At 45.1% G+C, this 27,684-nt stretch overlaps 1 protein-coding gene across 3 annotated transcripts in view; it reads left to right on the forward strand.

The window, feature by feature from the left end:
- The window catches only part of LIMA1 (LIM domain and actin binding 1), a 94,677-nt gene that overhangs the window by 34,885 nt on the left and 32,108 nt on the right, over nucleotides 1-27,684 (forward strand). For all 3 annotated transcript variants that reach the window (XM_062203682.1, XM_062203683.1, XM_062203684.1), the window contains exons 3-4: nucleotides 8,445-8,490; nucleotides 18,425-18,871. In XM_062203682.1, coding sequence (XP_062059666.1) covers nucleotides 8,445-8,490; nucleotides 18,425-18,871 — 493 coding nt within the window. The remainder of the gene's footprint in view (nucleotides 1-8,444; nucleotides 8,491-18,424; nucleotides 18,872-27,684) is intronic.

Below are 27,684 nucleotides of genomic sequence, written 5' to 3' on the forward strand. Positions count from 1 at the left end.
CACATGGCCCTTTTACTGACTACATTATATATTTTTACATTGCAGTAATTTTTATCAGAAATAAAATCTATGAATTAATTTTTATTTTTATCAGAAATAAGAGAAAATCCATAAAGATATGTCAGATGGGGGAGGGGGAGAAAGCTACTAAAACTTAATCCTGACCTCAAGGAATTAAACAATATAATTTAGGTCTCCAGACTTTCCTGGTCTTAAGGATCACCTAGGGTTCTTATTAATAGCATGATTTTCTAATTACCTATGGTGGTATTTAAAAAAATTCTCCAAGATGTAGTGTCTTAAAATAATGCCAGCATTTCTTTTATAGCTTATAAATCTCCTGTTTGGGCCAGGCTTGTCTCTGCTGTACTCAGCATGAACCATGGTAGTTCAAAGGTGGGGGCCATCATCCAAAGACTCCTTGCAGTCGGGTGGTTGATGTTGACTGTTATCTGGGCTCTCAGCTGGGGGGCCATGGTCATAACATCCACACATGGCCATTCCATGTGGCTGTTTGGCTCGGTTACTGGATTCCAAGGGCAAGAGTCCAGAGTCAGAGGCAGGGAAAGAACAAAGGAGGAAGAGAGCTGGAATTTGGGTTCCCTGGAAGTCGTCCACTAATACTCTTGTCACCTTTTATTCATTAGAGGTGAATAAGCCTGGCTTATTTTCAGGAGAAAAGGAATTCAACTCCACCTTCTGGTGGGAGGATTTTTTTTTTTTTTTTTCCAGAAATGTTTTAAAATCATCCTATATGACTTCCCAGGCTACTCCTCTGCAGATTCTGAATTGTCTGGAATGGGGCCCAGGGGCTTGTTTTAAACAAACAAACCAAAAAAAAAAAAAAAAAAAAAAAAAGATTTTTAGCTTCAGGGAAGTTTGGGAAGCACTGAGAGTGGAACAGATGGTCTTAGGAAATCTAGCAATAAACTTGAACATTAGAGTGAATACAGTTCAAGATAGGAGGTTCCAGCAAAAGATTATGGAAGCTGAAACACTAATAAAGGGAATCAGGAGTCAAACCAGCTAGCACAGAGACATACGAGAGGGAGAAGGGACTGGTACGGTTCAGTTAGGGCCAGGTGGCCTTGAATACTGTGCTAAGGTTAGGGTCTTGTTAGATGAACAGTGAACCCTGTTGCAGGTTTTCACGCGGGGAGAATGTCAGGATCAGACTTACCATGCTTCTCACAGTGTCAGAGGTGTAGCGGAAAGGTAAGAGATCGATGGAGGCACTGATGGGGCTCTCTCCGGAGCCAAAGTGAAAGCTGTTGAGTGTGGGGCGCCAGCGGGGGGAAAGGAAGGGAAGGATATGAGGCGGCATTGAGATGTGATTAATGAGATTTGGAAACTCCCTGTTCTGCGGAGAAACTTCTACACATTCTTGCCCTTTCACCTCCATCCATCCGCCACCCTGTCATCCCCACCTGTCTTTAACTAAAATTGGCTTTCCCTTTTCATGGCTTCTGTCTCTGAGTAGTGGCTGCCTGCTCTCTCTGCACATGCTTCCCTGAAATATGCTGGGTTGGGAGCTTAGGTTGCTGCTCTTCTACATCTCCAGTGCCACTTCCCATGCGCTGTTTTCCATGCCCACTTCCAAACGTCTACCTGTACCACACTGTTGTCTTCCCCTTCATTGCAGAGGTGTGTCACCTCTGGGATGAGCTCCCTGCCTTCCTTGGGGACACTAACTCCCAGCCTCATTTTCCTCTTTATGTCTCTCTTTGTGGGTGAGGCATATCTTCCTTGTATAGACTATTCATCATCACTCCCTCCTCCAAGTGCTAGTAGCAACCCCCAACATTGTGGCACCCAACAAAGAAAAAACAGGAATACAGGAGAAGACCCAACAAGACAAAAAGCCTGCACATTTCCAGATGCCCCCCCCAGGTCCAGTGGCACCCCATGAAGAACCACTGGCCCATATTGTTGGACCTGTGTGATACTTTGGACTCATTATTTCTTTCTTTTTTTTTTTTTTTATAAGAATTTATTTACTTGAAAGGCAGAGTGTCAGAGAGAAAGATCTTCCATCCACTGGTTCGATCCCCAAATGTCCACACTGACAGGAGCTAAGCCAGGTCAAAGCCAGGAGCTCGAAGCTCCATCTTAGATCTCCCATATGAGTGGCAGTACTCAAGTACTCAAGCCGCCATCCAGTGCCTTCCCAGGCACAATCCAGGAAGCTGAACTGGAAGCATGGAGTGGCCGGGACTTGAACCCAGGAAGTGGATTAACATGCATGCCACAATGCTCACCCGAAATTTCTTGATCTTTCCTGCTTCTTCAACCTGCACGTTGTTTGGCACATTCCGCTTCCAGTCTCAACCTTACCCTTCTATGAAATGTCCCATTCAGAAAGCCTATTAGAGCCTCCTGGTCTTCCACACGTTACATTCTCTGACTTGCACTAGCCCCAAGCTTTGACCTCACCAGCACACCCTGCTCCACACCCTGCTCTGGACATCAGCCCTCTTCCTGGCTTCGCTTCCTTCCCTGCACTTCAGTGAGGTGCTCACCTCTTCCTCAGTGCCTCTCACTCTTCATTCTGTCCCTCTGCAGCCCAGCTGTTTCTCACAAGGGCTTGGGTCCTGCGGTGGCACTGGGGAGAGGAAGCTGGAAAAGGCTGTTCATTGCAGGGGCCTTTTCATCTTTCAGAAAGAAAGTACAAAGGGACCTCAGAGGTCTCGTCTTCATAGCATAATGAGTTAACTGTCTTTCCCCATAAAGGTTACTAAGGGCAAAAGGCAATTACGCAAAATTGTAAATCCTGAACCCATTCAGCGGAATCAGTGTGCCAGGCAGCTTGCTAGACTTCTGAGAGGAATCTGTACTATTTCTAATTCTAATAAACGCTCTGTGAGGGGGACATTTATCCCCGTTTCATAGCTGAGACAAGTGAGATGTAGAGAAGAACCTACACACGTTAATGTTTGGGCTTGTTGCTATTTAGTGCATTTCTTCTGACGTCTTTGTCTTATCTTGAAGAAGAGTAGAGTTCTATCTGGTAGACTGCGAGACTGGTGGGGACATTTATTCCAGAGGAACGGGAGGTAAGGGCACAGACGTGGGGCAGTTAATATTATATTCTTAAGACAGCAAAAGGGGTGGCACTGTGGCTCACTTGGTTAATCCTCCGCCTGCGGTGCTGCCATCCCATATGGGCACTGGGTTCTAGTGCTGGTTGCTCCTCCTCCAGTCCAGCTCTCTGCTGTGGCCTGGGAGTGCAGTGGAGGATAGCCCAGGTGCTTGGGCCCTGCACCCCATGGGAGACCAGGAGGAAGCACCTGGCTCCTGGCTTCGGCTCGGCGTAGCTCTGGCCGTAACGGCCATTTGGGGAGTGAACCAACAGAAGGAAGAACTTTCTCTCTGTCTCTCTCTCTCATTGTCTAACTCTATCTGTCAAATAAATAATAAATAAATCAAATAAAAAAGACAGCAAAAACCAGAGAATGAGCCTATGTTTCTTTTCCAGTTTTTATACTCAAAGGAGACAGGTTGCTAATACTGCTTAAACTTTTTAGGGTTTGCTCACCATAGATTCTCAGAGAAGACTGCAGTACTGTTTTCCATAAAGTACAATATTGACTTCTATTTCCAACACCTACCTAGTGACCTTTTTCATATTTTAAGATACTATATTTTGGGTTTTAGAAATATGTATTTTTTTATTTGAAAGAATTACAGAGGGAGACAGAGAAAGATCTTACATTTGCTGGTTTACACCCCAAATGGCTGCGTCAACTGGGACTGGGCCAGCCCAAAGCCAGGAGCCTGAACTCCATCCCAGGCTCCCAGGTAGGTGGCAAGGGCTCAAGTACATGGGCCATCTTCCACTGCTTTTCCCATTTGCATTAGCAGGAAGCTGGTGAGCCTCTTGTGTAGGCTTGTATAATATTTACTAGTTCTGGGGACAGTGTTATGGCACAGTGAGTGGGTTTAGCTGCCGCCTGCAAAGCAATATCAGAGTCTCAGCTGCTCTGCTTCCAATCCAGCTCCCTGCTAACATGCCTGGGAAGGCAGCAGAAGATGACTCAAGCACTTTAGCCGCTGCCAGCCACCTGGAAGACCCAGATAGAGTTCCTGGTTCCTTGCTTCAGCCCAGACATTGGAGTGAACAGTGGTTAGAAGAGCATATGCCCTCTCTCTGTCTCTGACATCCAAAATAAATGCATCTTTATTTTTTTAAGAGGCTGTAGAAACCTTAGGAGGTTTCTAACTAGAGACTAATGTAAAAGTATTTGTAGGAAGTTTAGTCTGGCCAATGTTGATAGATTAGTTGATCTTGATTTTCAAATTGCTAATACATTTTATGGTTAGAGGTACAAATGTTTCAGCCATAAAAGCTTGAATCTCAGGGGTTCTTATAGCTTCAGGCTAGTTGTTTGAATTTCTGACTTTATAAATCATTAAATTTGAGGTAGGGAAGGTCCCACTGACAAGGACAATTTGAACAGCTGCCCTTAGTTTCACTCCATAGTGACTTCAGCATGACATGATTTTACTTCATAGAAATGGGCTCTTGGGTAGAAGCTGGTTTCTTTACAAAAGGTCTCTTGTATGATTCAAGGGACTCCAGTTCAGTGGTTTTCATGCCATCTTCATTGAGTTCTTCACAGACCCTCAGGGACTAGTTCTGAAAAAGATGGGAAGATCTAAAGGGCTGAGCCCATGACCTTCCACTCAGCAGTCCCACTTTGATCTCTTTTATATGGTGTGTTCTAAATAAGACAGCGTTTGAAAAGAACTAAGAGTCTGAGAGCCACAGACCAGGCTAACCTCTGTCACCCTCCTCTAACAGATTAGGAAGTCCTGCAGTCGTGACTGAGGTCATCCACCAAGATGGTGGACTCGGTGAGCCCGGCCTGTGGATCCCTCACTCCCAGGAGGCCAGCGTGCCTCCACTTATCACTCCTGCTACTCAAGATAACTTTATCCATTCCAAAGAAAAAGAAGAGTGTTCATATCGAGTTTTCTGCGACTGTTCTTCTTTCATTAAGACAAAACTGACCTTTGGCCCTCCCTGGTTAGCTTCCTCTTCTTCGGCTTTTCGGTAACATTTTAGTGGGTGAAATTATTCTAAAAGAAAAGGGCACATTGCCTAAACCTTGGGAGTTTCCATTTTCCCTTTTTTGGCTCATAGTTCCCTTTGCTCTATTTGAGGGCATACAAGCAAGAGTCATGGCTCAGGAACTCTGTTTTCTGGTCTCAGAAAAATTTGAGAGACTGTTATTACTCCCCAGATAATTTTAGCATCCTCCATCAGCTGCCTGCCTCACAGCTGAGCGTTAATGTGCAACTGCAGGATTAAACACTGCTGTGAGGAAAAAGACGGTAGCACAAGAAAATCTGGGAAGGCATGGGGGATGTGTTTTATTTATAGAAATTTCATAGCAAATATTTTTGCCTCAGATCTGATCTTCAAAATGCCTTTCCAAATAAATGACCTTCACGTTTTGTGTCAGAATAACACTTGTCGCTCCGAGTGCCTTTGAGTAATGTCCAAAGCTGGAATCCTGTTCAAACACTGAATTCAAAAGCACTGGGCCTCAGAGTCTCTCAGAATTCTGAGAGTCCAAAATGGAAAAGTACCAAGGAGGGCCAGCGTTGTGGCACAGCGGGATGCGCAGGGCCAGCATCCCATAGCAGTGGTGGTTCAAGTCCCAGCTGCTCCACTTCCGATCCAGCTCTTTGCTATGGCCTGGGAAAGCAGTAGAAGATGGCCCAAGTCCTTGGGTCCCTGCACCCATGTGGGAGACCCAGAAAAACCTCCAAGCTCCTGGCTTTGATCTGGCCCAGTCCTGGTCATTGCAGCTATCAGGAGAGAGATGAGTGGATGGAAGATTCTCTCTCTCTCTTCCTCTTTCTCTGTAACTCTGTCTTTCAAATAAATAAATAAATCTTTAAACAAACAAACAAAAGAAGAACCAAGAAACTAACTTGGAAGAAAGCAGTGGTGTAGAGTCTTTCTCCCTGTGTATCTGTGTAGCAAGAATTTCATTATAAATAACGGGTGGGAATTCCAAAACAGGCGTCCATGCAGTCATCGGCGCATATACCTGGTCTTACAGCTGCCTTGATACTAAAAGAACAGGGCTGACGAGGGCACCATTTGATGTTTTAAAATCTGTGCTTCTGTTGGGACAGTAAATGGCCGGGAACCTCTGAGCTTATTTACTCGCTAATCACATTGTAAATACCTTGCCCTGGAGGACAACTGACTAAGTAAAAACCCATCAGCTGATTGGCTCTTTCATATATTGCATTGTTGCTGTAATACGCTGTAGATGATTATCCCAGGGGCGTGGAAAGATAAATTCAAGGCCAATTCTAAATTCTTGTTTAGCTACAACCCACTGTTTCTGAATTCCCACTTTTAGGGAATCTCTCAGAAAATACATGCACAAGGACATTTGTGGAGACACTGTTTACAATAATGAAAAAACTGGGAATGGTGTCATGGTGCGGTAGATGAAGGCGCTGTCTACGATTCTGGCCTGCCATATCTCAGTGCCGGTTCCAGTCCTGGCTGCTCTGCTTCTGACCCAGCTCCCTGCACTTGAGAAAACAGTGAAATATGGCCCAAGTGCTTGGACCCTTGCCCATGAGAAACATAGATGGAGTTCCTGGCTCTCAGCTTCTGCTTGGCCCAGCCCTAGCCGTTGCAGCCATTTGGGAATTGAATTAGCAGATGGAAGATTCTCTCTCTCTCTCTGTCTGTCTCTTTCTTCCTCTCTTTCTTTCTCTCTCTGTCATCTGCGTTTCAAATATATGAAATAAATCTTAAAAGAAAAAAACCTAGAATACTCCAAACGCCCATTAAAGAATCTGGGTGAACTAGTGATTTTTATCATGGACGAGGCTCACCAAGATTACCAGACATACTGGTTACTACGTCAGGGGGCGTTGCTTACACAGGGCCTCTCACCACTTCCTCCTCCCCCGATTTTTTTCTTCCCTTGGCTTTTCTGGCCTTTTCTGATTGTCCTCGAAGCTTCCTGTGGTCATTCTCTTACTACCGCTCTTCCTCTGTCAGCTGCTAAGTGGTAGAGTCTACAGGACCGAGTCTGAGCATCTTCTTATACTGCACACTCTTGGTAGATTTTATAAATGATATCAACTATTATCTTAATAATGTGTCTGGGCAAACAAGTCCTAACTTTAAAAAAAAAAGATTTATTTTACTTATTTGAAAGTCAGAGTTACACATAGAGAAAAGGAGAGGCAGAGAGAGAGGTCTTCCATCCACTAGTTCACTCCCCAAATGGCCACAACGGCTGGAGCTGCACCGATCTGAAGCCAGGAACTTCATCAGAGTCTCCCACATGGGTGCAGGGGCCCAAGGACTTCGACCATCTTCTACTGCTTTCTCAGGCCATAGCAGAGAGCTAGACAGGAAGTGGAGTTCAACTTCAGCCAACACCCATCTGGGATGCCGGCACTGTAGGCAGTGGCTTTACCCGCTACACTACAGCGTCGGTCCCAAGAAGTCCTCACTTTAAATGACCTGCTCAAATCTCTCTTCCAAGCTCCAAATCTTGGTTTCTAATGACTACTACCACCAAAGGGATGTTTTAACTAACACAGCTAACACTGAATTGTTTGGGCTAATTTTTTTTTCATTTATTTGAAAGTCAGAGTGAAAAAAGACATCTTCCACCTGCCAGTTCACTTCTCAAATGCCTGCAATAGCCAGGGCTGGGCCAGTTGAAGCTAGGAGCCCAGGATTTCATCTGGATCTCCCATGTGGGTGACAGGGACCCAAGTACTGGAGCTATCACCTGCTGACTCCCAGAATGCACATCTACAGGAAGCTGGGTGAGAAGCAGAAGCAGGAGATGAATCCTGGCACTCCAATATAGAATGCAGGCTCCCAAGTGGTAATTTAATCCACTCTACCACAATGCCTACTCCATAATTTTATTTTTTTTGAGAGATAAAAAAAAGATAGATAGATGGATGGATGGATGGATGCATATGCTAGATATATGTTCACTCCCCAGAAGCCCAGACTGATTGCAGCTAGGCTAGGTCAAAGCTAGGAACTGAGAAGTCAATCCAGGTCTTCCATGTTGGTGACAGAGACCCAAGTCCTTGAACCATCAGCATTGCCTCCCAGCATCTGCAGGAAGTTAGAACTGGGAGCAGAGAACCCAGGCACTCTGTTAGGGAATGCATGTGTCCCAAGAAGTGTCTTAACTTCTAGGTCAAATGCCCGCCTCCCTAACAGTATTTTCCTAGCATTGACCCATGTGGGTCTTTTTGTTGTAACAGGATGAATGACTGGAACAGTTACAGGGCTGTCTGGTTCTCTGCTTCTTTGACAGAGTTGATTAAAAACAGTTGCTAGCACAAGTAGACATGCACAAGTCATTTCTTAATATTGGAAAAGCGAAAATATAAGTTTAATCTGAGACTATTCTCTTTTTCCTCCTTCTCTGTAGGTACCAGAAAGCAGCTGAAGAAGCCAACATGGAAAAGAAGAGAAGTGTAAGTATTCAGAAGCCCTGGGGTGTGTAGAACTCCAGGAGCAATGCTTGGGTGACCAAGACTCCAGCAGGCTCTGGGGGCTTGAGCTCTGTGTCATCTGAGCTGGACATTTGTGCCAGCTGGTCTGAGTGTGAGCCATGTGCTCAGGATAAATTGGCTCAGGTGCAGGGAATCTTATTTTTTCACTTAACTGAGGTTCTCCTTTTGAACCGTATTTTCTGTCCTTTGCTGAGTGAAGCACATACGGCCAAGTGCTTTGCCTGAGGTTAATACAATAGCTACAACTTCTGCTCAAATGAGAACGCAGTGTTTCCTAGGCTGTCATCATTTTGTTTCCCAAAGCCAACAACCAGAATTTTTATATCTATGCATGTAGTGGTAGAAGCTGTGCAACTGTTGTCATCCTCTGGGTTCTTTGTTTAAAGCAAACTCCTTGACCCAGTCTAGTTCGCAAGTTTCCTCACTGCAGGGTCCATCAAAGGCAAAAATGTCCCGCATAAACTCTACAAGTTCCCATTCTCTACTCCCCTGCTTGTAAACTTTCAACTGGCCTGGATAATATATTTATTTTGAACTCTTATTTGATTTAATCTTACAGGGAACAAAACTTTGGGCAAGAATTCTCTAATTTGGCTGTCATCACAAACACATGCTCCTGGCAGTTTTCAGCACCTAATGGACTTAAATTAGCACATAACATGCCTCTGTCAATCCGTTTCTCTCTAAGGGGGCAACACTGACCACAGCCTTGGCATAATTCCTCTGTAATTAGAAAATGGATTTCCACAGGTGCATTACAGAAAAAGCTCAGGTTATTTACTCAACTGCTGGTGTCTTGCATCTGGATCTCTCCTTCCTGTTTTTACCCCCTTCCTCCTCCAATTCCTTCTTTCATTTCCCTCATTACTTTAGTGGGTCTTCAAAGAGCACCTGCTGCACACCAAGCCCTATTTGAGGCACAAAAAATACAGACTACATCTCTGCCTTCATAGAGTTTATATTCTAGTGGGAGAAATGGCCAAAAAAAAAGTGTTGTGTGTGTGTCAGGAGTGATTAGTGCTGTGAACAGCATAAGCAGGTAAGAAGAATGGATTGGGTCTTTAGGCCTCTGACAGGGAGACATTGGCACAAAGATCCGAGGACAAGAGCTAAGGAATAAAAACAGCAGAGGGGCCAGCGCTGTGGTGCAGCAGGTTAAAGCCCTGGCCTGAGGCGCCAGCATCCCATATGGACGCCAGTTCAAGTCCTGGCTGCTCCGCTTCCGATCCAGCTCTCTGCTATGGCCTGGGAAAGCAGTAGAAGATGGCCCAAGTCCTTGGGCCCCTGCACCCATGTGGGAGACCCAGAGGAAGCTCCTGGCTCCTGGCACAGCTCCAGCTGTTGCGGCCATCTCGGGGGTGAACCAGCAGATGGAAGACCTCTCTCTCTCTCTCTCTCTCTTTCTCTCTCTCTCTCTCTCTGCCTCTCTCTGTAACTGTCTTTCAAATAAATAAAATAAATCTTAAAAAAAAAAAAAATAAAAACAGCAGAAAGAACAATATGTCTTCCTGGGGCTTGCGTTGTGTGTTGTGACGCAGTGTGTTAAGCCACCAGCTGCAGCGCCAGCATCCCATGTTGGGGGGCCAGTTTGAGTCCCAGCTTTTCTGTTTCTGATTCAGCTTCCTACCTTCATGGGAAGGCAGCAAATGGTGACCCAGGTCCTTGGGCCCCTGCCACCTACGTGGGAGATAGAGTTCCTCTCTCCTGGCTTTGGCTTGGCCTAGCCCTGGCTGTTGTAGTCATTTGCGGGGGTGAACGAGCAGGTGGAAGATTGATCTCTCTGTCTCAGTCTCTCTCTCTTGCCTTTCAAATAAATAAATCTGAAAAAAAAAAATCTTACTGTGTTTGAAGAGTAAGAAGAAAAACATCATTTGGAGTTATTTTGAGGGACCTAGGCTTTAACTCTAAAAGCAGGAAGGCCTTTGGAGGGTTTATGTGTAAGAGTGATGTTATCTGACTTAAATTTTTATTTTTTAAGATTTATTTATTTGAAATGCAGAGTAACAGAGAGAGAGGGAGAGACAGAGAAAGAGATCTTCTATCCACTGGTTCACTCCTCAAATGGCCACAACGACAGCTAGATCTGGGCCAGGCAGAAGCCAGTAGCCAGGAATTTTATCCGGGTTTCCCATGTGGGTGTCAGGGATGCAAGTACTTGGGCCATCATCTGCTGCCTTCATAGGCACATTAGCAGGAAGGCGGATGAGAAGTAGAACAGCTAGGACTCAAAACAGCACACCAGTATGGGATACCAGCATTACAGGTAGTGGCTTAACCCACTGCTCTAAAATACTGGTCCCTAACTTAAGTTTTTAAAAGAGGAAGAGACTGTAGAGGAGCAAAGGCAGAAGCATGGAGAACAGTTAAGAGACACTAGAATCAATTAGAAAAGATACAACCATGGGCTGGAGTCAGGTAGTACCGAAAGTGATAAGAGGTGGTCAGGATTTTTACTGAAGGTGGAAGAATCAAGAATGGTGATAATGTTTTTTATCTAACTTAGCCTCCATTAAACTAAATTAAAATGCCATTCATTGAGATGGGAAAGACTGCAATGAAAGCAGATTTGAAGAGGAAATAGTAGAGGCTCAGTTTTGGATGTGTTAAATGTTAAGCATTCTTCCCCACTTAATGCTGTATAATTGTTCAAACCTGGTAAATGCCACTCTTAGGATCATTAGTTACTATCCTCACTCTGTCTTTTATGACTTTGTCTAAATATGATCAGAGTCGGCAAACTTGGAAGGCTTCCATAGCCTTGGCAACTCATGACGACAGCCTAGGGCGGTTACTGGCACCATAAACTAGAGTGTCAATTTGTTGGGTCAACAACAGGAGCCACTGTGCACTTGCTCCTCATGTGGGATCTCTGTCCTTAATGTGCTGTCCATTTTGATTTAATGCTATAACTAGTACTCAAACAGTATGTTTCACTTTGTGTTTCTATGTGGGTGTAAACTGTTGAAATCTTTATACTAAATTGATCTTCTGTATATAAAGAGAATTGAAAATGAATCTTGATGCAAATGGAAGGGGAGAGGGGAGGGTTGCGGGTGGGAGGGAAGTTATGGGAGGGGGAAGCCATTGTAATCCATAAGCTGTACACTGGAAATTTATATTCATTAAATAAAAGTTAAAAAAAAAATGTTAAGCATTTTATTAAGACATCCAAGTGGAAATGTCAAGGAGGACCTTGGTTAGACAAATCTGGAAGTGGAAGAGCTGCCAGCTGGAGATAAAATGGATGTGGGTCAAGTGTCAGTGGTACTTTAAGCCATGACGTGCTTGAGATAACCTAGGGAGCATAGATGGAGAAGAGAATGGGTCTGTTCACTGCGCTCAGAAGCTCAGGGGTGTTCCAAGAAATAAGGGAGAACCAGCAGAGGAGAGAAAGGGGGGAGCAACTGGTGAAGTAACCATGGAAACAAGAGAATGGGGGTACTGAAAGCCAAGTGAAGAATGTTTCTAGGAGACTTAAACACACTGGGAAGCTGAGGACTGATCATTGTATCCAGCAACACGAATGTCCTTGATCATCCTATGCTGTTGGGGAGTGGTCGGATAAAGGCTTGATTGGGTTTGGTTCGAGACTGAGAAAACTGAGACCAGCAGTAGAGACAAACATCTGTGGATTATCATCCACATGCCATTGCTGAAGACGTAAGAATGGTAAGATGTATTCCCCACTTTCGTGGGAATGTTTAGAGTTTGGAAAACAGAACTGAAAGCTGAGGTGTGATAGGTCTGATATTTTAGGAGCAACTTGTAACCATGTGACTATGTCTCATCAAGGAAGGCTTCCCAGAGAAAGAAGAGCATGATTGAACCCTAAATGGCCAATAGGAATTATTGCATCAAAGGGGGCAAGGGAGGGGCAGAAGGAATGTGTATCTCAGAGGAAGCAGTCCATGAACAGCAGGAAGGCATCAGAGAGAGGGAGAAGCAGAAAGAAAGCTCTTCCATCAGCTGGTTTGCTCCCCAGATGGCCATAATGGCCAGGACTGAACCAGCCTAAGGCCAGGAGCCAGGTACTTCATCTGGGTCTCCCACATGGGTGTCAGAGGCTCATACAGTTGGGCCATCTTCAGCTGCTTTCCCAGGCACATTAGCAGGGAGCTGGGTTAGAAGTGGAGCAGCTGCAATTCGAACTGGGGCCCACAAGGGGATGCCACCGTCACAAGCAGCAGCTTAACCCATTAGACCACAACACCAGCCGCAAGAGCAAGCACTGTTGGCATGTGAAATGAGATATGTCACGTCCACCAAAATGAAGGTTTCAGAAGAGCTGAAAGAGTGAAGGAAGAAAAAGGAAGATTTCAGCCTTAGGCATGGATGAGCTGAAGATGCCTATAAATTTTCCAGGTAGAATTGATGGACAAGAAGTGACATCAGGCCAGAGTTATAGGTCATGGGTCACCACCAACAGATAGCTGGTGGGTGAAACCTGGTGGTGGATGACGTCATCTACCAAGAACTTGGAAAGAGCAGTGGCAAGAAGTTAAGACAAAGGGACACCACCATCGGAGAGAGGGACGGAGGAGGAAAAAGCCGTGAAGCAAATTGAGGGCTGGCCAGAGAAATAGGAAGAATCGAGGAAGCAGGGTGCTGCACCACAGTGGCAGCCCTCAGTCTTTATATGAATTTCCCCAGTTTTCCCACTAGTGACTAAGGGTTGCTTTTAAGATGCTCTATACTTACAAAAGTCCCAATGATCTCCTTCTGTTCACAGAAATCTAAGAAGTGATCGGGTAAAGGTGCCTGCATGTTACAGTGAAGAGTCAGAGATGTCTCTGTGACTTTCACTCTTTGTGTCTTCCAAATAAAGTGAAAATAAATTTTTAAAAATTTTTTCCAAGCTAGTTAGAGAAATAATGGGTAATAATTGGATAAATTTACTTCCTTAGCAACTAGTAGAATCTTTCTACATGATAAGCCAGATCCCCAGGAATTCACTCCTTTTGCCTCCCTCTTTTTTTTTGAAAGATTTATTTATTTATTTGAAAGAGTTACAGAGAGAAGGAGAGGCAGAGAGCTAGAGACAGAGAGCTCTTCCATCTGCTGGTTCTGGTTCACTCCCCAGTTGACCGCAACGGCTGGAGCTGTGCCGATCCGAAGCCAGGAGCCAGGAGCTTCTTCTGGGTTGCCCACACAGGTGCAGGGCCCAAGCACTTGGGCCATCTTCTACTGCTTTCCCAGGCCATAGCAGAGAGCTGGATTGGAAGTGGAGCAGCCAGGACTTGAACCGGCGCCCATATGGGAAGCTAGCACTGCAAATGGCGGCTTTACCCACTACGGCACAGCACCAGTCCTAACTCTACACCACTTTTTTGAGATGCTCTTGGCCTAGGAATTTCTTCCCTATCTTGGAGGCTGTCCCTCCAAGTAGTCCATGTTTCCAACCTCATTGCTATATCACACCAAACATCCTCCTGCATTTAAAACAAAGGTCTGCCTGCTGATATTTCAACATGAAAGCTCATTTGAGCCAGCCAATTCCTGTGATAGAAGGGAAGGAACTTACTGAGGACCATACATCTCAGAGTGACAGTGCTGTGACTCATCGCAGTATCCAGGTCAAATGCTCCTGCAGGGAGGAGACTGGGTTGCATGTCCTGGACGGGCCCGAGGTTCGTGCAGCCACTACACTACAGTCCAGAGGCAAAACTGCCAAGGTTCTCAGCCTTCATGGGTAGAATGAACAGTTTGCTGATGTCACTTGGAGAATGGAGGCTGTACAGTTAGTGTAGCAAGCAATGTGACCCTTGAAAACATTCAGCCTTCATGACTTCCCACTGCTTTATTCTAGGAAAATACTTGGGGAAAAGTTATAGCCTTGATTCAAATGACATCAGCTGGATTTTCCCCTTATTCTGTGTCCCTTAGCCTGGAAGAACTCAGACTGTAGAGAGAGTAGAGTAGCTAGAGTCCATAATCTGGGATCAGGATTTGGGAGATGACTGGGCGCTGCAGCTCAGTGTGGTTGATGACCATTAAGAGATGTGGCCAGAAGAGTAGGAAGGGCCACCCATTTAATAATAATTGTCACCACTTTCTGGTTGCTGACATGCATTGATATAGTCACATTAATTCTCCACAGCAGCCTATGTAGTGTTACCCAGAAATCAAGCAGCTTACCCAAGGTTGCTTGGTTGCATGGAGATGGATTACATGAGTAATAACATGTTCATTATAGAAAATAACAGGGGCTGGCGCTGTGGTGTAGCAGGTAAAGCTGCCGTCTGCAGTGCCGGTATCCCATATGGGCACCTGTTTGAGTCCCGGCTGCTCCACTTCTGATCCAGCTCTCTACCATGGCCTAGGAAAGCAGTGGAGGATGGCCCCTGCATCCTCATAGGAGACCTGGAAAAAGCTCCTGGCTCCTGGCTTCGAATCGGGACCATTTGGGGAGTGAACCAGTGGATGGAAGACCTCTCTCTTTCTGCCTCTCTGTAACTCTGCCTTTCAAATATATAAATATTAAAAAAATGATAAAGAAAATATGTGACCCATCATCCAATGATAATCCAGGCTGTCTCAGTCTAATAATCTTTCTATGATGTTGCCCAATCTGCTCTTAACTTTTTTTAAGGATTTTTTTATTTTAAAGGCAGAATTACAGAGAGAGGGGGCAAGAGAAAGGTTCGTTCCGCAAATGGCTGCAAGGGCCAGGCCTGGGCCAAGCCTAAGCCAGGAGCCTAGAACCCCATGTGGGTCTCCCACCTGGGTGACAGGGGCCCAAGCCTTTGGGTCATCTGCTGTTGCTTTCCCAGGCACATTATCAGGGAGCCGGACTCAAATCAGCACCCATATGCGATGCTAGTGTTGCAGGCAGCTGCTTAATCTGCTGTGCCCCAGTGCCAGCCCCTTACCTATTGCTTTTGTTCTGTGCCTTGTTTATCCCACGCTTTGTCTCCTAAAGACTTGAACAGCTTGGCCTGGGCAGCACTCCCATGACGGATTTAAGGGTGTGGGCCCCTTAGTACTGTCAGATCACACAGCCCTGCCCTTCCCCTTATTGCCACCCTATCCCCGCAACGTTCATGAACTTGTGTCCTTAAGAGCTCATTTCTGTTTTTTTTTTTTTTTTTTTTTTTTTTTAAAGGCAAAGAGACAGAGATCTTCTTTCTGCTGGTCCACTCCCCAAATGCCCACAACAGGCAGGGCTGGGCCAGGTTGAAGCCAAGAGACGAATTCTATCCAGTTCTCCCTTGTGGGTCACAGGGACTTAAGTACTAGAGCCGTCATCTGCCTTCAAGGATCTGCATTAGCAGGAAGTAGCGATCAGAACAGAGCTGGGCTGGGGCCAGCACTGTGGCGTAGCAGGTAAAGCCACTGCCTGCAATGCCGGCATCCCATATGGGCACCAGTTCAAGTCCCGGCTGCTTCACTTCCCATCCAGCTCTCTGCTATGGCCCAGGTCCTTGGGCCCCTGCACCCACGTGGGAGACCTGGAAGAGGCTCCTGGCTCTGAAGCAGCTCAGCTCTGGCCGTTGTGGTCATTTGGGGAATGAACCAGCAGATGGAAGACCCCTCTGTCTCTCTCTGGCTCTGCATCTCTCTGTAACTCTGTCTTTCAAATAAATAAAATAAACCTTTATATATATATATATATATATATATATATATACACACACACACATACATGCATGTTATAAATGGGATCATACTTTTTTTAAATATTTTATTTATTTATTTGAGAGGTAGTAGAGTTACAGACAGTGAGAGAGAGAGGTCTTCCATCCACTGGTTCATTCCCCAAATGGCTGCAATGGCCGGGCTGTGCCAATTCATAGCCAGGAGCCAGGTGCTTCTTCCCAGTCTCTCATGGGGGTTCAGGGGCCCAAGGACTTTGGCCATCTTCTACTGCTTTCCCAGGCCACAGCAGATAGCTGAATTGGAAGAGGAGCAGCCAAGACTAGAACTGGCGCCCATATGGGATGCCAGCACCGCAGGCAGAGGATTAACCTATTGTGCCACGGTACCGGCCCCAAGAGATTATACTGTTTATAATTTGCCTTTCACCCAGAATTATCTTATGAGCATCTTTCCACATCAACAGATATGCTTTGATCACTTGATATGTGTCTAAGAAAAGCATTGTGCAGTTACCAAGGCAAAATGCCCCTTAGATCCTTGGGCTCCTATTGGGCAAGGTGGGGACCATGAAGACAGAGACCCAGGTGACTCATCTGTTGTGTGCATGAGATAATAGAGCCAAGGGTGCTGCTGGCAGTGAAGGTAGTGCCAGTTTGTGGAGCAGTTTTTTTGGTTTTTATTTTATTTTATTTTTATTTATTTGAGCACCATAGAGGGACAGAGAGAGCACTCCCATCTGCTGGTTCACTCCCCAAAGGCCCACAATAGCCAAGCCTGGGTCAGGCTGAAGCCAGGAATTGGGAACTTAATCTGGGTGTCCCACATGGGTGGCCGGAAGCCAGGAACCCAAATACTTGAGCCATCACCACTGCCTCCTAGGGTCTGTATTAGCAGGAAATTGCAGTGGGGCCAGAGCCATATATGGCATCCAGGCACTCCAGTGTGGGATGTGAGTGTCTTCATTAGAATCTTAACAGCTAGCCCAAATGCCCATCCTTGAAACTGTTCTTTTAATTTTCTATTTTCCAACATAAACTTTTTCTCCGGCTTCTATCTCTAGTCCATACATGCTTCTCCCAGTGAGTCATCTTGGAAGCTAAGATTTAAATACCAGCATCAAACAGCTGTTTTCTATCACTTTTTCCCCCCAGGACTTGCTGCCACTTGATGAAGTGGCTCTCAGACTGTGTTCAGAAGAGTAATAGGGTGAGAGACTTAATTCCCAATATAGCTGCTAATCCTGTGTAATTCCCCGAAGTCTTTCAGTCCTAGGTTATCTGTCCTTTCTTTCTGAGCTGAAAGCCCGGGGAGTCGAAGCTCACAGGAATGGAGAATCAGAAGGTACCAGAGTTCAGAGTTTGCTGGGCTGGTGGTGCTAGTGCTGTTCACTTTTCTAGGAGTGCTCTCGAAGTCCCTGACACTTAATTCTGCGGCAGCGGCAGCATGGCTCCCAGGTTGTTTGCAATCTGTCTTTACATGGATGTGTTAATTCCATTTCTGACCCAGGTGAAAGTAACCTCTCTAAGAGGTGGAAGTGTGTGTGCTTTGATCATCAGGGTAGGTGATGGCTGTTTTCACAGAAAACCTGGATCTTCTTCAACCAAAAGGTCTGGAAAATAGCGAATTTTCTGTGAGCTGAGAATTTATACATAGATGAAACAGGTAGAGAAAAGCAGGAAAGAAAGGGGATTAGGTTCCTATATAAAAGTAAAATGCATTTACGTGCATGTAAATTAGGTCAAATACAACTTAATATTTAGCAAATACTTGTACAAGGATGATGACTTCTTTAGGTTACTCCAGAGAGCTTCAGTCCTCAATGCTACTATATAATTATTGGTATTAGTTTCAGCTATCTTGTGTCTTTGTCTTGTTTAAAAGAAAAACAAAACAGAATTCACGTCATTTTTTAGTCTAATGAATTTCATTAGTGCATATTTACAGTGTTTAAAATACGAGGTATTTTGCCCCTCCCCCCCCCTTGATCTTGGAATCAGAATTTCTCGTCTCCAGTGTAATAACTATCATCAGAGCTGGGCTCCCCTTTCTTCTCATTTTGCCCTTATAAGGCTATCCTGTTTTATCACTTCCTGCTGCAGCTCCTGACTTTTTCTCTCTTCCCCTCTCCCTCTCCTGGGTGGATGCTTGCTCCATGTGGCAGGGCTGTAACTGCACAGCTGTCTGAAACAGCCGTGGGCTCGCAGCAGCTTGCAGTCTGAACTTTCATTTCGCAAAGAGCAACGTGTTGGAATGTTTCAGCAGGCAAGTTGTAACTGGCACTCGCTTCTCCTTCTTGTAGAACCCTGAAAGTTTGCCCCCGCACTTTAGACGGGGGACCCTGACTGTGTTAAAGAAGAAGTGGGAGAACCCGGTGCCGGGAGCGGAGCCACACACAGACACCGTGCGAAACAGCAGTGCCGAGACTAGGCACAGAGGCGGCCATCCGCCCGCAGAAGTGACCAGCAGCTCTGTTCCTGCCACCCGAGTGGATCAGCAGGTCCACTCCGGACCCGGTTTGGGATCACCTCCTGAAGCCCTCTCTCACCGCATCGAGGAGCGTCAGGATCATAAGGACCACGCAACAGAAAGTAAAAAGATGGAAAACTGTCTGGGAGAATCCAGGCATGAAGTAGAAAAATCCGAAATCGGTGAAAACACAGAAGCTTCAGGCAAAATAGAGAAATACAATGTCCCACTGAACAGGCTTAAAATGATGTTTGAGAAAGGTGAACCAACTCAAACCAAGGTAAGAATGGGCTGGGATTAAAACTTGAGAAGGGCGAGTCCAGCACTAAACAAAGCTGGTTTTCTCATTTAGACAGTTGGAATAGAGGCCGAGTGCGTCTTTTGATTCAAGTTGAATGAATTCACAGGTGAATTATTTATATAGGTGCTAAGATTCGTGAGTATCTGACCCAATTTCATCTTAATTCAAGCTCAGGCTGAGAGGCCAGTTGCTATCTAAAAATGAAGATTGGATTCTGTTTCTGTGTACTTGCCCTTTTAATTGGTCTTCCTGTGCCTTTTGTCATTGTAGCCTTGGGGGGTGAAATGACTGCTGAATCTTGCTCTCTGCTGGACACAGCTGCAGAGTTCAGCATCAAGACTGAGGCTTAGTTGTCTCTTTGCTAGCTGAACCTTTTCTCTGCTTCTCAACTTCCTCATCTGTGCCTTCCAACAAATGTTTTCTATCAGCTAAAACCCTCTCCCAGGAAAAATCAATGAAGATAGCCAGACGAGCTGTAGCTTCAGGAGTTTTGACTTGCAAATGCCCAGGGCTGCATTTTCCTACAGCTGCTAATGAAATCTGAGCCTTCGTGTGGATTGTAGACTGAATCCCCAGAGGGCATTACTTAACTAGAAAATGAGTTACATATGCTGGTGACTTACAACACTATCCAGGGGCCGCAGAGCTGGTAAATTTTTCCAGTTTTCTCAGACTTTCCTACATATCTGGCTTTGTACGCGGGGATGGTTTGTTACAACAGGCATTGTAATGAAATAAACAGATCCAACTGGAAGCGAAGCCATCATTTACTACAGATTCCATCTTCACGGGAGAGCTGAGTTTTTTAAAAGTTAAATATTTGGCCCAAGTCCCTCTATTTGTGAAGTAATAGGAGGAAGCATCCTCAGATAAGAAAAGAAAAAAAATAGATAACTCATCCTGTAGTCCTCTGCTGTATTCATTGTGACGTTGTTGTCTCAAAGTGCCTGTTGCTTTCCTGCCTAGGAAAGTTCTTGAATGTTTGAGGACAGAGGAAGAATTTGTGAAGGTTGGACAAGCTAGAACCTTTCTCTGTGAGCAAGCTTTAACTCTACTTTAACACTGAAGCCAGTTGGCAAGAGGTACAACCACAAAGCAGTTTTATTACTTTTCTTCAACTCTCTTCCCTCTCAATTTTTAGTCCTCTTTCCCCTTTATGATCTTAATTTAATTTTTTAAATTTAAATGAGAGGAAGAATTTTAACTGGAAGGAAAATATGTCAGAAATCCAAAATAGAGAGGAAGAGGCTTTGTGGTGACTCAAAGCACCATTGTAAGTCCTCTCCTCTCAGACCCTGCTTAGGGGAAGGATGGCTGATGTCACGCCAGCACACATAATGTGGATTCAGTGCAGAAGGCATGTCGACACTGGCCTGAGGTAGGAAATGACTAGGACCGCAGCAAACAAAAATGCTGATCATGCGTCAGGATCTGGCGAGAGGCTCTTTTTTTCTCATAAATGTCTAGTGAGAGATGGGTCAGACAAAGCCTATCTTTTTCTGCCTGGTCAGAGTAGGGGTTGTTGAAACACCATATAGAGGCTGATCCTACCAGATCACTGATGGCACTGGACAACCTGACTGCAGAAGGATAGAAAGGAGGAGGGGTTTTGAGAGTCTCCTGGGCTTTTTTTTTAGGTTTGGATTTTTGTGTATGGGTGCCCTTTTTTACTTCCTGATTAAATAGTCTTTTTGACTTAATGGACTGCTCAGGGAATGAAAGGCATAGCCATCCTTGGTTCTTCAGCTGCTTCTGAGCAAGCATCATTATCCATGTTGGAAACAGTACAGAGCAATTTTTTTTTTTTAATTTTGGTTTCTTTCTTAAGATTTACTTATTTATTTGAAAGAGTTACAGAGAGAGAGAGGGATGTAAATCTCTATCCACTGGTTCACTCCCCAGATGGCCATGCAACAAGCCAGGGGTGAGCCAAGCCAATGTCTTGAGCCTGGAACTCCATCCAGGTCTCCCACATAGGTGCAGGGGCCAAAGCACTTGAGCCATCCTCTGCTGCTTTCTTAGGCACTTTAGCAGGGAGCTGGATCAGGGAGCTGGATCAGGGAGCTGGCTGCTCCACTGAGCAGCCAGGACTCAAACTTGTGCTGTTAGGCTTAACCCATTGTGTCACAGCACAGGCCCTCCTAGTGTCATTTATTTGTTGACTGGGTTTTAGGTAGCTGAGTTAACTATTCTGGGAATTTTTTTATGAAAAAGATACCTGATCAGAGCTAGTGTTATGGCACACTGGATTAAATTGCCACTTGCAACATTGGCATCCCATGTTGGAGTGCCAGTTCGAGACTCCACTGCTCAATTTCCAGTCTAACTGCCTACTAATTGCACCTGGAAGGCAACAGCTGGCAGCCCAAGTACTTGGACTCCTGCCACCCATGTGGGAGACCTGGATGGAGTTCCTGGCTCCTGATCTTGGTATGGCCCAGCCCTGGCTATTGCGGCCATCTGGGGAGTGAACCAACAGTTAGATCTCCCCCTCCACCCCCAACCACTCTTCCTTTCAAATAAATAAATCTTTAAAAGAGATGATCAACAGGTTATAACCAGTGTCCAGATATTGTTGACAATTGAATCTTTAGAAACCTCAGGATACAGTTAGCCAGAAATGAAATACTTCTTGGAGCTAGTGCTATGTCACAGAATGTTAAGCCTTGGCCTGAAATGCCAGCATCCCATATGGGCACCAGTTTGAGTCTTAGCTGCTCCACTCCAATCCAGCTCTTCTTGCTAATGTACCTGGGAAAGCAGGGGAAGATGACTCAAGTTCTTGGTCCCTGCATCCATGTAGGAGACCTGGATGAAGCTCTTGACTCCTAGCTTCAGCCTGGCCCAGCCCTACTCATTGCAATCATTTGGAGAGTGAGCCAAGCAGTTGGAAGATCTGTCTCTGCTCTCTCCCTGTAACCCTGCCTTTCAAATAAATAAATACATCTTTTTAAAAAAAAAAAAAAAAGGCAAGGTGGAGGGGGCCTGGCGCTGTGGCACAGCCAGTTAAAGCCCCAGCCTGCAGCGCCAACATCCCATATGGGTGCTGGTTTGGGTCCTGGCTGCTCCACTTCCAATCCAGCCCCCTGCTATGGCCTGGGAAAACAGCAGAAGATGGCTCAAGTCCTTGGGCCCCTGCGCCCCCATGTGTGAGACCCAGAAGAAGCTCCTGGCTTCGAATCAGCTCAGCTCTGGCCATTGCGGCCATTTGGGGAGTGAACCAGTGGATGAAAGTCCTCTCTGTCTCTACCTCTCTCTGTAACTCTTTCAAATAAATAAAATCCTAAAAAAAAAAAAAGAAATTCTGTACCTCTTCTCCCATCCCCAGGAATTATCAAACAACAAAGAGAACTCCTGAAAGACTCCTAAAGCCTCCGTTCTTTGATTGCCAAGCACATGTTTGGTCCACACAAATCCTTGGAGAGGAGAATAGGACCAAATGTTTGGATGACTTATTTCTACCTTCATAATCTGTTTAAATTCTTACCCTTCCTTTAGGTGCAGATTGAAGCAGTGAGGTTTAATACAGGGAAGTAAGGCTGCAAGTACGGGCCGCCCTTGTGTTCTTCTGCACAGATGCTGGCTGCTGCTGCTGCTGCTTCCGGCATCACTTTCCTCCTGTAGGAAAGGAGTTGGGTAAAGCAAGGCTTTGGAAAAGAATGCTTCCTCCCCAAAATTCCAAGACACATAAACACTTACTCTCTGGGCACTACCCCAGGCTAGCAGATAGCAATGAGAAAGGAACAAGACGTTTATTCAGAAATGAACAAAATTGCAACTTTTTTTCTTTCTCCCTTATCCTTTTTTTCCATTGCCCATGGCTTATGTCCATGCTTTCAGTTATTCGTTTCTTAATTGCTTTTCATTTAGAGTATCAAGGTGAAACAGCACATTCAGATCGTTTGCCTTGCCCCATCCTCCTCTTCCCTTGTTTGCTGCTTCTCTCCTCTCAGACTCCTGTCCCTCGCTTCCCTCAGAATTTCTGTCCTCTGACTGCCAGGATCACACATATGGATAGCATCAAAATGCCACGAGAAGCTTTGCTCGTTAGCCTGAGAGTAAAACCATCTTTCTCCAAATGGTCTAACATTTTTGTGGTTTTTCTTGTAAGTTCCTGGAAGTGACACTTGGTATTTTGTTTAGTTTTATATAACAGTATATATGTGCCTGTGTAATACAGTGAGCCCTTGAGAAAATACACAGCCAAACTGTAGTCTGATCTGTGTTTATCAGATATTTTATCCACAGACAGCTAATTTATAATCTGGATCAAAGAAGCCGTTTATGTATGCCTTCCTTTTTATTTTTTGAATATTTATTTTATTCAAAAGGTAGAATGACACGGAGGGAAGGAGAAACAAAGAAAGATATTTCATCTGCTGATTCACTCCCCAGATGGCTACAACAGCCAGTCTGGGCGGAGCTGAAGCCAGGAGCACCATCAGAGTATCTCACATGGGTGGCTGGGATTCAAGCACTTGAGCCATTATCTGCCGCTTTCCAGATGCGTTAGCAGGGAGCTAGATTGGAAGCAGAGTAGCCTGCACTCAAACCAGCACTCCAGTATGGGATGTGGGTGTTCCAAGCAGCTGCTTATAATCTATTACACCACAAGGCCTGTTCTGCCCCTCTTTTTAAATTTTTCTTTATTATTTTTCATGTATTAGAGTGTGTGAATGAGCATATGCCAGCTCCCATCTGCTGGCTCATTCCCCAAATACCTGCAATGGCCAAGACTGGGCCTGGGCAGGAGCTAGGAGCCAGGAGTCAGGAATACAATCCAGGTCTCCCACATGGGTGGCAGGAACTCAGTGCCTAAGTCATCACTACCACTTCCTGACCTGCATTGCTGGGAAGTGGAGTCAGTAGCCAAAGACAGGAATTGAACCCCGCACTCCTGTCTGGGACAAGGGCATCTTGACCGCTTGGCTAAATGCCTGCTCCTGTGTGTGCCTTGACAGGTAGGTGTCCATTGGGAATCCTCAGATTGTTGCAAAAACTATATATAACATTTTATCTTCCCTTCTCTTGGTTAGTAATTGCCTGTGTTCCCTTAAAAAAAAAAAAATTTTATTTATTTGAAAATCAGAGTTACACAGAGAAGGAGAAGCAGAGAAAGAGAGAGGCCTTCCAGCCGCTGGTTCACTCCCCAGTTGGCCACAACAGCCAATCCAAAGCCAGGAGCCAAGAGCCTCCTCTGGGTCTCCCACGTGAGTGCAAGGGCCCAAGGACTTGGGCCATCTTCTATTGCTTTCCCAGGCCACAGCAGTGAGCTGAATCAGAAGTAGAGCAGCCAGGACTCAAACCAGTGCCCATATTGGATGCCGGCACTGCAGGTGGTGGCTTTACCTGCTACACCACAGCACTGGCCCCTCTGCTTACTTTCATGCCAGCTGGTTACTTACTGGTTTCTAGCTAGTTTCATTACAATAAAACCTGTTGAAAAGCAATGTCCGGGGATAGAAGAGTCTCTAGGAGCTGGGACTGTGGCATAGTAGAGTAAACCTCCTCCTGCAGCACTGGCATCCCATATGCATTCTGGTTCTAGTCCCGGCTGCTCCTCTTCCAATCCAGCTCTCTGCTGTGGCCTGGGAAAGCAGTGGAAGATGGCCCAAGTGCTTGGACCCCTGCACCCATGTGGGAGACCCAGAAGAAGCTCCTGGCTCCTGGCTTTCAATAGGCCCATCTCCGGCCATTGTGGCCACTTTGGGAAGTGAACCACCATATGGGAGACCTTTCTCTCTCTCCCCCTCTCCCCCCTCCCCCTCCTCCCCCTCCCCTCTGTCTATAACTCTGCCTCTCAAATAAATAAATAAAATCTTTTTTAAAAATTCAAAAAATAAATAATAGTCTCTAGGCAGTGTTGGCTATGTGAGAGTTCCAGGATCCAGAAATCCTTTGTCTGCTCCCACCCCCCAAATATCACCCCTTTTGTTTTCCTGCGATTGGACCCTCCTGGCTTAGACACGTGTATCCATACGAATACATTAGAGTCATTTCCTCTAGTCTTCTAACTCACTGATGAGTTAAAATGAGTGAAAAATTCCCATCAAGGTTGTTGGCATATAGATTCTAGAATTGTAAGGGACTTCTGGGAGGTTATTTAATCCAGCACATTGCTCACAGGCAGTTCGGATACTACGGTCCCAATTTTATAGATGGAAACAGCTGAAGTTAGGGAAGTAAACCAACATATCCAATGTCATATGGTTAGTTAACAGCAGGACAAGGATTAACATTGTGTAGTATCTCACCTACCATATAGCACTGGCTCCATGGAAATGATAATGACTATTTATTGAATAGAAACAACTGGCCATGACCCTTCATAGCTTTGAAATCTAACGAAATTGGGAAAAATTTAAAACATGTCAACAGCTGCATTCCCACATTTTATACTCAATGAAAAGAATGGAGAGAATTTTTTGGAATGCAAGAGATTTATCTGAAACTCTAGAGTTAGAAGCTTGTGGTTTAGAAGGTTTGTTTTTCTTTTCTTTCTTTCTTTTTTTATTTGAGAGGCAGAAAGAGAGAGCAACAGCTCCCATCTGCTGATTCAATCCCAGATGCCCTCAGTGGCCAAGACTGGGCTAGGCAGAAGCCAGCAGCCGGAAGTTCAATCCCAGTCTCCCATATGCATGGCAGGAATCCATTTAGCTGAGCCATCACCACTACTTCCCAGGGTCTGCATTAGCAAGTATCAAGCATAGTTACCACAGTGTAGAAAATGGATATTTGAGTTCCCTAGGCCAGTTGTCTGCTCCTGTTACTCTTTTGTTTTTTTTATGATTTATTTATTTATCTGAAAGGCAGAGAGAGAGAGACCCCTTCTATCCACTGGTTCACTCCACAAATGGCAGCAATGGCTGGACCTGGGCCCATCTGAAGCCAAGAGCTTCTTCCAGGTCTGCCACTTGGGTGCAGGGGCCTAAGTACTTGGGCCATTTTCTACTGGCTTCCAAGGTGCATTAGCAGGGAGCTGGATCAGAAGTGCAGCAGCCGGGACTTGAACTGGTACTCATATGGCAGTGGCTTCATCCTCTAGACCACAGCCCCTGCCACCACCCACCCTTACTCTTATCATGTAAACTAAATACTCTTCCAAACACACAATGAGGGGGCTGGCACCTGGCATTCCAGATGGGAGCTGGTTCAAGTTCTGGCTGCTCCTCTAATGATCCAGCTCTCTGCTATGGCCTGGGAAAGTAGTAGAAGATGACCCAAGTCCTTGGGCCCCTGCACCCATGTGGGAGACCCGGAAGAAGCTCCTGGCTCCAGATCAATGCAGCTCGAGCCGTTGCGGCTAATTGGGGAGTGAACCAGTAGATGGAAGACCCCTTTCTCTCTGCCTCTCCTTCCCTCTGTGTGTAACTCTTTCAAATAAATTAAACACACACACACGATAAGTAAACCAGAAAGAAGAAGAGTCAAGTAAACCAGGAAAAAAGAATAACCTTTATCAGTTGTACACAAGACTCAATCATTTTTGGTTCTTACTATTGCATAACTAGTTTGGTTGTTTTTCTTTTTTGTAAGATTTATATATTGATTTATTTATTTGAAAGGCAGAATCACAAGGAGGGAAATGAAAGAAAGAATGTTCCATTTATTGGTTCACTCCCCAAATGCTCACAATAGGCAGGGCTAGGCCAGTCCAGAGTCAGGAGCCTGGCTTCAGCTTGTCACAGTCCCAGCTGTTGCAGGCATTTGGGAAATGAATCAACAGGTGGAAGATCAATTTTCTCTCTCTCTCTCTCTCTGTCCCCCCACCCCCTTCCCCACTCTCCCTCTCTGCCTTTCAAATAAATCTCTTTCTTTTATTTTCTCTGGGCTGTGTTACTGAAGTGTTAGTATCATGGTCTAAAGGTGCACAGTAACTCATTAAACATTCTTCTTACGTATCTTTGGCTTGTTCTCAAAGATGATACTATTTTATAACACCACTAGCACAGCTCCCCAAAGCTTCATTAGCATTTGGTTTTTTATCATTTTTATCTGTTTATATATAGGTAGGAAGTATTACTTCTCCTTCTTTCTCATTTTTCCTAATTGTGAGACTAACACATAAGTTTTATAGAAAGCTTGGAAATACAAAAAATGTCGAGAAATCCTACCACTTAGAGTTAAGTGCTCATTCTATTATTTTCACATAAATGAGTTCTAATTTTTCTAAGAGGATACCTAAAGAAATAAATTCTTTTCTCTCAGCCCTTTGAGAAATTAAGACTAAGCTTCATCTACACCCCCATAACCCCCATGCCTAGGTTTGCAAAGTCCTATTTTCCCGTGAAAGCCACTCTTCCTATACCCTTGAATCTGGAAGGCTGAAGTTGAAAGACTGAAGAAAGTGCCTGAGGCAGACAGTTCTTATTTGGTTCCAAAACTCAGGAGAATCAGCTTCCAAGGAGAAATTGTTCTGAAAGGAGTGGAGGAGAAAGGAAATTCTACTTTAATATTACTTATTTAGACCTGACTTGCTTTATTTCTTTACAAAAGGAATCCCTGAAATAAGAAATTCGGCGGACAACTGACTAAAAGTCCCAGACTCTTATCCTCTTATGGGTGCATTTGATTTATGGATTCGCAGAGAGTATTTAAGGGCATTCACACTAATGAAGTTACAGTCAGCTCACAGGAAGGAGGACTTGGGTGGGTGACGCCAAATCTTGGCAAATTCCAGAAAATCCCAAGTGTCTTGACCTTTCTGTCTTCCCTGATAGATTACAATGACTAAGGCTCCCTCAAGTATCTAAGAAAAAAGGACTGAAGTGTGGTGGAAGTCTGTTAAAGAA

Source organism: Lepus europaeus, chromosome 10 (genome assembly GCF_033115175.1).
Source record: "Lepus europaeus isolate LE1 chromosome 10, mLepTim1.pri, whole genome shotgun sequence".
Classification (NCBI taxonomy): domain Eukaryota; kingdom Metazoa; phylum Chordata; class Mammalia; order Lagomorpha; family Leporidae; genus Lepus; species Lepus europaeus.